Here is a 12299-nt window from a genome sequence, read left to right on the forward strand (position 1 = left end):
GTTTACCTGCCTCAGTGACCCCAGATTAACTCCTATATTCTTGCTAACAGAGCCCCATATTCAAGCCCCGTGGGATCCCGAGGCTCCCAGCCAGCGTCATCATGCAGAACAGTAAGTGTCTCTGGTCTGATTGGAATTTAGTGCTGGGGACTCCTAGGGTCAGGGAGGCTCAAAGTGCTGGAGGCAGCCAAGTGAGGGAAAAGGCCCCAAAACCTATAGCAAGTTGCCCACCCTCACTCCCCTTTTGCCCACCCACAACCCAATAGGGGAGGGCATTTACTTTGCTGTTCTCACTTCTGGAGTGGGGCTGGTCCCTTCCGAACAGCCTGCTCCAGTTTAAGAATCGATGGATGTAGAGAAATCCCATCCCATCCCCCCCATCCTGTAACTCACACCCCCTCCCCGCCCCTGCCCGGGCTCTGACCCCAAGGAGAGAGGCTGGGCTGAGCTAGGCGGGGCGGAGGTTTCTCCTAGGAGGAGGCCCCTTTAGGCTTAACCAAGACTCAGTGTCTCCATGAACCTGTGGTGTGGGGCCCCTCTCCTTCAGTCACTCGCAGGGCAACTCCTCCCCTCCCCCCAGGGGTCTGAAGGGGGAAGGGGAGCCAGGCACCCAGGACTGCTGTGAGGTGGGGGAAATGAAGGTGGTAATTCCACACCCTGGGGCTGTTACAGGGTGCTGTAGAGAGCAGGGTTTACTGGGTGTGGGGAGAGAGTGGATTTGAGCCATAGTGCTGGTGAATTCTTGCCCAGGAAACTGCAATTATGGGGGCCTGCTGGTGCTCTGGATTCCCACGCTTTTGTACCTCCCAGTATCCCTTTGCCCGGGCTCCTAGGTGCCCCCAATCCACCTTCCTGCTCAGTCCATGGTAGCTGGGATGTGGCAGGGCTGGTCTGGAGCCTAGGAGCCTAGAGGTCCATTGACAGTAGGCTGGGTTTGAGGTGATGAGTCTGGGCATAGTTTAAATTCCCAGTTGGACTGGGAGTGTGGAAAGGCCTAGATTTTCTAGCAACCTGCCATGGCTGGACAACTGGCTGGCTTAGGAAGGTTTCTGGCTCCCAGACTGATCTGTCTTGGAAGTGCCCAGCTGCCTCAGAAAGAGTGCAAAGGGGACGAACTTCTAGGTGCCACCTGGCTGAACCTGCCAGGCCTGGGGCTTGGCTCTGGGAGACAGGTGCTCTCTTAGGCTTCTGTCCACCCATCCAAGGGCTGGGCTCTTCCCCAGGAGCCTAGGCTTTCCAGCCACAGGCCCACGGTGGGCCCTGGCCAGTGTGGGCCACGGCTGAGAGTTTGCTGCCCCGGCCTGGTTGGCAGGCCCAGAGGGGCGCAGGGTCGCAGGCAGGCCTGGGAGGCTTTGTGCCTCTCAATCCCGGGTGTGTGCTAGGCGCAGAGCATCCAAATTGACACCATATGTTTTCCTATTAGATGCTTTGCGGTCGAATTCTAGGCGCATAATCATCACCACTGGGCGAGAGCGCCAGCCGTCCCTGGGGAAGAGACACAATGATTGAGGCTTAACCTCTGAAGGGGGACTTAGAGCTGTGCTGCCTTGCTGCCATTTCCATGCTGGCAGAGGCGACTTGGCCCTGGCCTCTCCTGGGCAAGCACTGGCGGTCGCTGAGGAGGGGGGCCAGACTGGTCATTTTTTGCAGATGGGATGGGTGGGGAGGGGGCGAAGGAGGGAAGCCTAGGATTAGAAGGCCTCCAGCTCCCAGACGCACACTCCTAGATTGGGAGTTGCTCAGGCCAGGCGTGAAGTCTTGGAAAGTCTTTCTTCTCTGGGACAGCCTTGTGCTTTCCACTCGGCTCCCTCTGCCCAATGGGGCAGCTCAGCGGATGGAGCGGTAGGTGGGTCTTGCTGTGCACAGGACAGAACACAGGAGGTTTAAGAGGCGCATACTGGGCCTTGCTCTGTGGCAGAAACGCTCTACCCTTCCCCCACGTCCCTGCTTGGGCTGGACCCTGTCGCAACCCAGATCCCCCCAAACCGCCTGTCACTTCTTATCCAGCTGAGGCTCCGGCCTCCCCCTCTACCCCTCCCCCGCCCTGTGAGCCATCCCCCCCCCCCCCAGCCCCCAGCCTTCGGCTACTCTGAAAACGCGGCTCCCCTCGAAGGGGAAACGAGTGCAGTTCAATCTTGTCTGAGTGATCCACAAATAGGGACGGAAAGGGTCGTTTTATCATGGTCCCGTTTGTCGTGACGATGCAATTTCCCGGAGCGGAGCACTGTCACAAAGTGACAAGGCTGCCACAAGCGCCCCGACTGATCTTTTCAATTAGCCTTCCATGCATGATCCGGAGCGACTTCCGCCTATTTCCAGAAATTAAGCTCAAACTTGACGTGCAGCTAGTTTTATTTTAAAGACAAATGTCAGGGAGGCTCATCATATTTTTCCCCCCTCTTCTATATTTGGAGCTTATTTATTGCTAAGAAGCTCCAGCTCCTGGAGTCAATTTATCAAGAGACTCCAAGGAGAAGAGAAGAGGGGAGAGCTGAGCAGGGAGCCACATCTTCTCCTGGAAGGGCTGCTCTCTAGAGTTCCAGGTTGCAGGTTGGAGATTTTTAAGCAACAAGAAGCTGGTAGTTGAATTTATTTGTGTGATTGTGGTTTCTGGGGAGGGGGCTATAGAGAGGTGCTAACTCCTATAGATCAGACAATGGGGTGGGGTTGTGAGGTAACAAGATAAAGGGGGGGTGGGGGATGCTACTGTGCTCTATTGCTTCTCTCTCTTTTAATTTTTTGCCAATATTTGTTTCTGGCTGCGGGAGGGCCAAGTTCATAGGCAGAAAGAAAGCAAGTTGGAGCCTGTAGGAAAGCAAGTTGGAGGCTTCCGGTCCTCAACCCCTCTGGGCAGTCTGACCACTTTGTGCTTGGGACTGAGCTGGAGCTCAGAACTTCACACCTGCGGTGGAGATTGGGGTTCACCAGCTCACAAGCTATGGATCTGTTTTCTCTCCCACTCCCTTCTCCTCTCACCCCCTTAAGATCCTAGTGCCTTCTCTAGAGTTTGGAGTATGACTGCAAATATTTCTGGACACCTGTGTCCTGGGGAATCTGGAATAGTTGTAAGATTTTCCCTCACAGTTTTGACAGTGCAGAGGCTTTGGAGATTGTGTGTGGGTTCAGTGGAAAGCAGTTTGCCATGTCACTAAGAAGGGGTCTTTCGGTCGATATACTTTAGAGCTGACTGTGTGCACCCTATAGATTCTGAGACTGACTGGTATGTTAATGAAGAGGGGGCAAGATTCTGGGGGGGGGGGGGCACTGCTGTTGTGAGGTGTGTGTGCCCTCCATTGTCTGTATGTTCCTTCTGCAATCATGAGCAAGAGCATGGCTGTGTTTGGGGCTGAGCTGCATGGATTTGAGATCTTGGTGTCTTTTTTTTTTTTAATGGATAATTGCTAGGAATCTGGCTGCTGAAGATGGCATGGGTTGGCAGGGAGCTGAGGATGCATTTTGGTTGTCTTCTCTTCTTTTTCCTACTCTTTTTCTTTTTCTTCTCCTCTTTCCTACTCCTCTTCCTGCTACTCTTCTTCCTCTCCCTGTGTTCTCCTTTCCTCTCCTCTCTGCTCCTCTCCTCTCCTCTACTTTCCTCTCCTGTCCTCTCCTCTCCTCCCCTCTCCTCTCTGCTCCTCTCCTCTCCTTCTTTTCCTCTCTTCTCTCTTCTTTTCTCCTTTCTTCTCCCTCTCCTCAGGTCACAGCGGAGTGAATCAGCTCGGTGGTGTCTTTGTCAACGGGCGACCACTGCCGGACTCCACCCGGCAGAAGATCGTAGAGCTAGCTCACAGCGGGGCCCGGCCGTGCGACATTTCCCGAATTCTGCAGGTGATCCTCCCGGCGCCACCCCACTTGCCGCCCCCCCCCCCCCCCCCCCCGCAGCCCTCCATTCTCAATGCCCTCTCTTCATTTCTTACTGTAAACACTGCTAATTGTGGACCCCCTCCCAAACTCAGACCCCTGTCCCACTCCCTTGCCTCTGCTCCTCCCTTTCCTTCCACCATCCTGCCCTATCTTTTTCAACCTGGGTCAGTTACATAAGATAACTCATCTGCTTAAGAAAAAAAAAAGTGTGTGTGTGGTTATTTTAAAATATCCTTTTCTTTTCATTGGGTAGAAAACATTAATTGTGTGACAGTTATGAGCTAAAGCTGAACTATATAAACCAGCTTAAGTTCATGCCCCCTCTCCCTCATTCCATGCTTACTTGAAATTGAGAGATATTGGTTTGCATTCTTCATGTTCATGAAGAATGTGTATTGATTTAAAGAGGCAAATTCTATTTACCTCCCTCTCTAAACCCATATTTATTCAATTGGGCACATTTTTAAAGGAAAAAATAAGCTAAGTGTTAAAATGCATTTATCTTCCACTTTTGCTCATTAAAACATAACCTTAAGCAAGGTCAGTAAAAAGAAATTAATCAGACTTCGTTTTGATGCATCTTCAGACAGTGTTTAAGAAAACCATTATTTTAAAGGAAACTTTTAAATTAGTTTTCTTAAGTCAAATTGTTTTAAAGTATCATCATATTTGTAGTTTTAGGGCTACAAATGTAATTTTAAGAAAAAAGCTCTCTACAGTAAGTTCTCGTACCATTGAAGGTATATTTTTGTGTTATAGACCCATGCAGATGCAAAAGTCCAAGTGCTGGACAATCAAAACGTAAGCTTGTCATTGTTTAATGCATACTTAAACAATTTTATTTTTGTCTTGAAATCATTAATAATGTGGTTTTCTGTCCACTTCCCCTATGCAGGTGTCCAACGGATGTGTGAGTAAAATTCTGGGCAGGTATTACGAGACTGGCTCCATCAGACCCAGGGCAATCGGTGGTAGTAAACCGAGAGTAGCCACTCCAGAAGTTGTAAGCAAAATAGCCCAGTATAAGCGGGAGTGTCCATCCATCTTTGCTTGGGAAATCCGAGACAGATTACTGTCCGAGGGGGTCTGTACCAACGATAACATACCAAGTGTAAGTTCATCAAGAACATTCCCCTTCCCTGCCCTTAGCACTGTGCTTTTTTTCCTCTTTACTATCTTTTTCTTCACCTCCTCCCTTTATTTTCCTTTCTATGGGACTCTGTCTTCTCTCTCTTTTACTGTATCTAATCTGCTTCATTTGTGTCTCCTCTGTACCTGGGGTTATTGAGAGAAACACCTTGACCTTCTAGAAAATGGTAGTCATTGTGGGGAGTTGTTCACATAATTTGCATGTTGCAATGCAAAGGGCAGTTGGGGAAAGGCACTTAACTCAGGAGTGAAAATGAAAACCATATTCTAACCTCCAAATCTGCCTGCCTGATCTGTTCTTGAGACAGCAAACTTCTCTTTCTGCCCTGACAAAAAGCAAACAAAGTGAAAGAAAGGTCTAAACCAAGCTCCCCTTCCCGATTTGGGGTGTGTGTGCGGTGGCTAGCAAAGTAGTCCCATGGGCTAGGTTACCAGAAATATCCAACAATGGTATAAGGCCCCTCTTTTCCCTCAGTCTCTTAGTTTTCTGCTCAACTCAGTTTCCATGCCCAGGGTGATGGCTGTCATTCTTCCCATGATTCCTCTGAGAATTCCCCTACTGTTGCAGGGTGGCTGGGAACACTGTGTTACGGGTCATTGTTTAAAGGGCTGGTTCTGCTAAGATGGGGGTTTTAGTCAGGGCAGCTCCATGTTCAGGAGACTCTACCATTTGGTTTGATTTTGGTTTGATTTGCAGGTGTCATCAATAAACAGAGTTCTTCGCAACCTGGCTAGCGAAAAGCAACAGATGGGCGCAGATGGCATGTATGATAAACTAAGGATGTTGAACGGGCAGACCGGAAGCTGGGGCACCCGCCCTGGATGGTATCCAGGGACTTCAGTACCAGGGCAACCCACACAAGGTAAAAACCTAAAGCACCATCCTCAAACCTCTCCATATATGCAGTTCTGTGCCCATCCTCTTCTTTCCCAATCTTTAACCTTTGTTGGTTTCCTGTGCTTGGAAAATGTAGTGGAGAGATTCTTCAAAGACTAAAGAGATAGTCATTTGAAGTGTATGTAAATGATGCTCATTGAACTGTTTAGTAAGGTTGTGCATGTCAGAGTAAGTAGTATGAATGTAGAGGGTGTGTGTGTGTGTGTTGTGTGTGTGTGTGTGTGTGTGTTTGTGTCCTTCCATACATGTGCACTCCATCTCTGGACAGGAGTATGTGCATGCCTGTAAGAGCTAACTGTGTAGTGCCCTATTCAAATTTGCCATTAAAATGCACTGGGAGCCCCCTTGCTGTAGAAGTGTGATGAGTTAACACACTGACAGACTGCAAGGTAAACATAATTGTATCGTTTTGCTTTTTGCTGTAATTGACAAATTATGTGTCTATGAGTAGGATGCATGTGAGAGGGTGAGCAGTGAGGTGCTGGGTGGGCATGGGAAGTGATGGTCTTCCAACACAACCCCTCCATTGCACCCCTCTGTGGGTGGGGATTGGGTAGAAAGGTGGGGTGAGAATTTGGTGAGCTAGACTGCAGGGTGCCCTATGGAGGGCTGGGAGCAGAGAGGGGATTTGGCTGTCCTAGACTCTGGGATAAGGGTTGGGGGTGGGGGAGCGGGTGGGGTGGGGTGGGGCCTGTTGGCTGTCCCCTCCCCTGCACCCCGAGGTAGCTTGGTCAAGAATAGGAAACAGTTTACTCCGAAGATTAATCGGTATTTGTTGTCCTCGTGACAAGGAGATAATATGCGGGATAATGGGACGTGGCATCTCACTCCCCGGAGCAGTACGCAGCCTTGGGGCTCCCGGCCGGGGGCGGCGGCGCGGGCAAGGAGATGGGGCTGCCCGCGCTTGGGGCACTCTCGGACCCGCACCGGGTGCCTCTCGCTTTCACCCAGCCGGCCTAGAGAAGGGAAAATCGGTAACAGTATGCGAAATATCTGGTACAAAGGATGCTTCTGTCACTCGCAAGAATTTGTTATGGGAACAATCCTGTCGCTCTGTAATTGCTCATTAGAGAACGTTTTGTTTCTCATTAAGGCGACATGAATAAGCGTCTAGTTGAAGGAGACAGCTGTAGAAATGTTCCACAAGAGACCTCTGGACACGATTCGGCACCAATTGCCAATTAGACATGTCAGTTTTAAGAGCGGAAAACAATATAGGACGGACACTGGGAAGATAGGGAGCAAAGCACTCGACCCAGGTCTCCCAGAGCGGCCGCAAAGGCCTCCAGATGTGCAGGGCTTGGGGTCCCCGGAGAGATCCCCGCGGGCCTCAAGGTCCCCAATGGAGGCCGCCCGGGGCGCGGAGGGCTCCCGCGAGGAGGCGCTGCCCCCGCTGGGACACAAGCCCAGGCCCGCTCTTGCCTGCGGGGAGCACCCGGTGCCGGGTAGAACGCCGCATCTTCAGCCGACCCGGGCAGCAGTGGGTTCCCACGGGCACCCCTGGACACACCCTGGTGACACCGAGCCTGGCACCCGCCTGCCCCTCCGTGCTCAACTTTCTCAAGTCAGGATTCTGGTCCATAGGGTTCAGAAATCTTGGAGGAGGGCAGGAGGTTTAGAGGTCGGGCCCCGGGAGGATTGAAAGATTCCCCGCCCCAAGGGCTCACGTTAGTTTGGGACTGGAGGAGCGTCGCCCCCTTCAGAGTGGAAGCAGCTCTGTGGGCCCCACCATTGCCACCAAAGGTGACCCCGATTAGGGCAGCTTTTGGTATGGGGTGAGGGGAGGGCGCAAGGGAAGAGTGATCCCAACCATCAGGCCTACCATCAGGTGGTGGTGGTGGTGGGTAGGGCGAGAGGTGGCGCTAGCTCAGGAGCTTTTAATTTTCATGCTCCGAATTGCTACAGAATTCTGGATCACTCACTACCAATAGGAATACCACCACCACCTCTCTCTCCCTCTCCCCTCTTCTTCCCTCTCCTCCCCCCACTCTAATGCGTCCTCCACGGGGCACCGCTCACCACCTCGCTGAGTACACAGGACACTGGTGGCTAGTTCTGGGGAATCCGCAGGCCTCTGGGGCTTAAAAGTACTGTATCCTTACCCCCCAGCACCCCTCCCCTTTCCTACCCAACTCCCTGGCCCCTTTCCCTACCGGGGAAGCTGTTTGGGGGTTTTAAAGAGTCTATTACTCCGAAAGCATAAGGCGAGGTTAGGTCTCAGAGGGAGACAAATATGGTTTCCATCTGATCAATGCCATGCGTCAGTGAATAAAACCGTGCCGACGTGGGCTGACAAGAGACAACTCTATCCAGCTCCAATTCTCCAGCTATTTGGTGGGTTTAGGGCTCGCGGAGACACTTTTTCTTATCTCCTCCCCACCCCCAGCTCCCATAATACCCGGGCCTTCTATAGGATTTAGTCAGTCTCTTTTTCAACAGATGCTACAATGTTTTGATCCGAGCTCCCGAGCTGAAAAGGTGCCGCAACCGGGTTGCTATCTTTTCTTGCTTGTTTTCCGCCTCACTGATTAAGACACCAAGAAACTAAGGAATGATTTTATTTCCCAGAGCCTTCTCTCTCTCTCTCTCTCTCTCTCTCTCCTTCTTCCAGGAAACAAATCCTATCCCCGCGTCAGATGGTCCTGGGGCTGGGATAATAGGAGGCGCTTTCACTGGCCTTCTCACGGATTATGCTGGAAGGTGGAAGGCGCCCATTGAAGGCCCAGCTTTGCGGGCTCCGAGGGGGCGCCTTTTAAAGAAGATATCTTAATTGTCTGCCACTTAGGTTTATCATATGGGGAATTCGAGATCCAACTTCTAGTTTTATTTTGTAAAGGCTTTAAGAGTGGAAGGTAAATCCACTAAAGAACAAAAAGGGTGTGTGTGTGTGGGGGAGAGGAGATAGCCAATTTAAATGGCCTCTTTCACTGCCTGGTTGCAAACAGTTGCTACTTTGAAAGTAGCAAACAAACTTTTTATCAGTGCACACTTGCTCTGCAGGGTCGTGTATGGATTCTCAAGTACTGAGTTTCCCCTTATCATTCTTCTTTAATTCCTCTTCCTTTCTTCTTTCCTTCCCCCCCCAAAAAAAAAAGTTTCAGCCTGAGCTCCCTTCATCCCCATGAACTTTGTTTCAGTTGGCTGACAGTTGCAAGTCAGCAGAGCATCTACTAGTGTGTGTGTGTGTGTGTGTGTGTGTGTGTGTGTGTGTGTGTGTGTGTGAGAGAGAGAGAAGAAGGGAGAGTATGTGAACCTTCATGTTGGAAAATTAGGAAAATGTCAGAGCAGCAAACTAGAGCAGATAATGCTGTCTGCAGGGGTCTTCTGAGGGACACCCAGCTAGTCTCCTGGGAGGCAAAGACATGAAGGACCACCTGGTGAGGTGATGGTCACTGATTATTGTCTTACCAAAAATAATAACCCACTGACCTTTTTGTTGGTCATAAATGGGTATTCCTTTTTTAAAAATATTTTAATGCATTTTAATAAGAGAGATACAGAGAGGGAGGGAGAGGGAGAAGAGAAAAGGGTACAGAGATAAACCACACCACTTCTTAGCTCTGGCTTATGATGCTGAACCTGGGACCTCAGAGCTTCAGGCATGAAAATCTTTTGCAGTGAGTCGGGCGGTGGCACAGCGGGTTAAGCACAGGTGGCGCAAAAGCTCAAGGACCTGCATAAGGATCCGGGTTCGAGCCCCCCCGGCTCCCCACCTGCAGGGGAGTCCCTTCACAGGCGGTGAAGTAGGTCTGCAGGTGTCTATCCTTTATCTCCTTCTCTCTGTCTTCCCCTCCTTTCTCCATTTCTCTCTGTCCTATCCAACAACAGTGACATCAATTAATAACTACAACAATAAAACAACAAGGGCAATGAAAGGGAATAAATAAATAAATATAAAATTTTTTTAAGAAACTTAAAAAAAAGAAAATCTTTTGCAGATCCATTATGTTATCTCCCTAGCCAATAAATGGATATTTCAAAAATGTTCTTCCATTACCAAACTCCCCCCAATAAGGGAGGCTCTTTCTTTCCTTAAAATCACTTTGAAAAGTCTATAGGAAACCAGGAGTAGTCATTCAGCAGACACTTGTACCAGCACAAATGAGTTGAGCTGCTTTTCTTGTTTTTCTTATAGAACCCCTGCCCATATATTAATACTCTCTCCATTCTCTTCCTTTCCCCCTTTCTCATTCATTCTCCTTCAGTCCTGTTTCTTTTCCCTCCCAGTACTCTCTACTCTCTTTCCTTCTTATACCTTTCTAGGCCCTCTTTGGAGTTATCTTCCTTCCTTCATCTTATCTAGACCCCCTCCTCTGTTATCCCCCCCACTCTCTCACCCAGGTCTTCATCCTCCAGGCCTGTCCTCCTCCCTGCTGGCCAGTCTTCATCCACCCTCCCATCCCCCCCCCCCCAGTCCATCCTCCATCCCCCCAGCCAAATGCCCTAAATAGCATTGAGGCGCCTGCTCTTCGGACAGTGATTAATGATAGCAGAGCAGAGGGGTTAACACACTTCAGTGAAAAGTCTGTTGACTGGGCTTCTTGTAACACAATGTGGCCCGCTGCACGCCTCAAGAGAATCCTTTTGTTGTCCGCGCTCATTGTGGCCTCAAAATTCTGCCCACGAAAGTTTGCCAACGCTCCTGCCCCAGGAGTTTAATAGTTTCCCTTACTCTCAGGGCATTGTGCGGCGCTGAAAAGCAGCCCCTCGCTATTCAAGTGTTGGTGGTCATCTCAATAGATCTCCAAGGGCCCATATGGTGGCCAGTGCCGATGAATCCGCCTGTTTAAATGGGAGAGAAAGTTGGGGTTTTAAAACATTTCAGAGTTCCTGAAAAGATCCCACTAGATCCTGTCACAATTCCCTGAACTCTTTGAAGGCACTGCCTATTGTCTCCTGGTTATAAATGATATTCCTGGCCAAGTCGATTCCCACCAAGGCGCCCCTAGAGGCCCCTCCCCCCACTGGCCAAGTTTCTAGGATGAGGGCGGATGGCAGACCACACGTTGGTATCCCTTGGGGGCCTTCCAAACTCAAGACCCATTTCACAGCAAAACTGAAGACAACAGACATCTCATCTCGACCAAGTGCACATCTTGCCCTCCAAGCAGCTAGGGGAAAACAATAAAACTTTCCCCTGTTTAATGATAGAAATTACATTAAAAGTGGTGGAAATGCCCTAATTAAAAATGTATCACTTAAATGATATGCCAAGGACTCAGCTGCAGCATAGCATATTTAGCTAGTTAGTGAACTCTCTATTTTTTTTTTTTTAAATTACACGTTAAAAATTTAAAAGAAATCTTACTTTTCTCTGGTGCAACACATTACAAAGAATGGACAGTCCTTTTATCTAAATATAAAATTCCATTTTCAGCAATTATAGCCTGTTCTTGGTGATGATATAATTACAGCTGTGCTCGTAATAGGTGTCAAGGCAAAGCGCACTCAAACAATAGTTGAATAAAACTGCAGAACAATGCAAGCACTTCTAAATTCACAACCTTTAAAATGAAATTGACTGTGCAGAATTCAAATAAAAACTAGATAAATATTTTTTTAAAAAGATTACAAGCTTGGTTTGGTTTCTTAATAGCATTTTCTACAAACCTATCAACACCTTAATTGATTAGATAGGAATTACTGATTATAGATCAGCTGAAATCTTGAACATCACTCTTCTATTTTCCCAACACAGCCATAGGTAAATCAATTCTGTAGGTAAAGAGAATCGGGTGAGGTATTGGGGTGGGGTGGGAATCAGGGATAGCGATGAAAGATTATTTCAGTTGGAAATTTCAGTGCCTATTTTGTCATTCAAAGAAATACCACTTAGTGTCTGTATTATACAGACACTTGATAAAAACGAGTAAAATGGCAGTCAGGTAACTAACATATGTCACCAATGTATTTTATTGAAAGAAAGCTGACAGTTACTTTGGGAATGTTTTTGTGAGATTGTCAGAATACACTATTTTTGAAGTTTATTACTATAACAGGCCCTCTTTTGAAGCTCTGGGTTATTCCAAATTTCTCTTACTGTCCTATTCTTTTTGTTCCAGATGGCTGCCAGCAACAGGAAGGAGGGGGAGAGAATACCAACTCTATCAGTTCCAATGGAGAAGATTCAGATGAGGCCCAAATGCGACTTCAGCTGAAGCGGAAGCTGCAAAGAAATAGAACATCCTTTACCCAAGAGCAAATTGAAGCCCTGGAGAAAGGTGATGAGGTTTTTCAAAGTAGATACACAGTAAATCAAAGTAAATGCCACATCTTCAGTACAAAGAGCTAAATTTAGCCAGGGCCCTTTGCATAGAAGACTGAAAAGGTTTTCTTTTTTTCTTTCTTTCTGGACATCTTTTCAGCCGGTGTGTGTTTTCTTTCTTGTTTT

At 48.7% G+C, this 12299-nt stretch overlaps 1 protein-coding gene across 6 annotated transcripts in view; it reads left to right on the forward strand.

Annotated features, from left to right (window-relative positions):
* Positions 1 to 12299, forward strand: part of PAX6 (paired box 6) — a 34211-nt gene that overhangs the window by 11388 nt on the left and 10524 nt on the right. For 3 of the 6 annotated variants that reach the window (XM_060176635.1, XM_060176636.1, XM_060176637.1), the window contains 6 exons: positions 51 to 111; positions 3695 to 3825; positions 4621 to 4662; positions 4757 to 4972; positions 5708 to 5873; positions 11971 to 12129. In XM_060176635.1, the coding sequence (XP_060032618.1) occupies positions 102 to 111; positions 3695 to 3825; positions 4621 to 4662; positions 4757 to 4972; positions 5708 to 5873; positions 11971 to 12129 (724 nt within the window). In that variant the 5' untranslated portion in view covers positions 51 to 101. The remainder of the gene's footprint in view (positions 1 to 50; positions 112 to 3694; positions 3826 to 4620; positions 4663 to 4756; positions 4973 to 5707; positions 5874 to 11970; positions 12130 to 12299) is intronic. The other 3 variants (XM_060176639.1, XM_060176638.1, XM_060176640.1) reach the window with 3 other exon arrangements.

The sequence above is a fragment of the Erinaceus europaeus genome, chromosome 17 (genome assembly GCF_950295315.1).
Source record: "Erinaceus europaeus chromosome 17, mEriEur2.1, whole genome shotgun sequence".
In the NCBI taxonomy this organism is placed as follows: Eukaryota; Metazoa; Chordata; class Mammalia; order Eulipotyphla; family Erinaceidae; genus Erinaceus; species Erinaceus europaeus.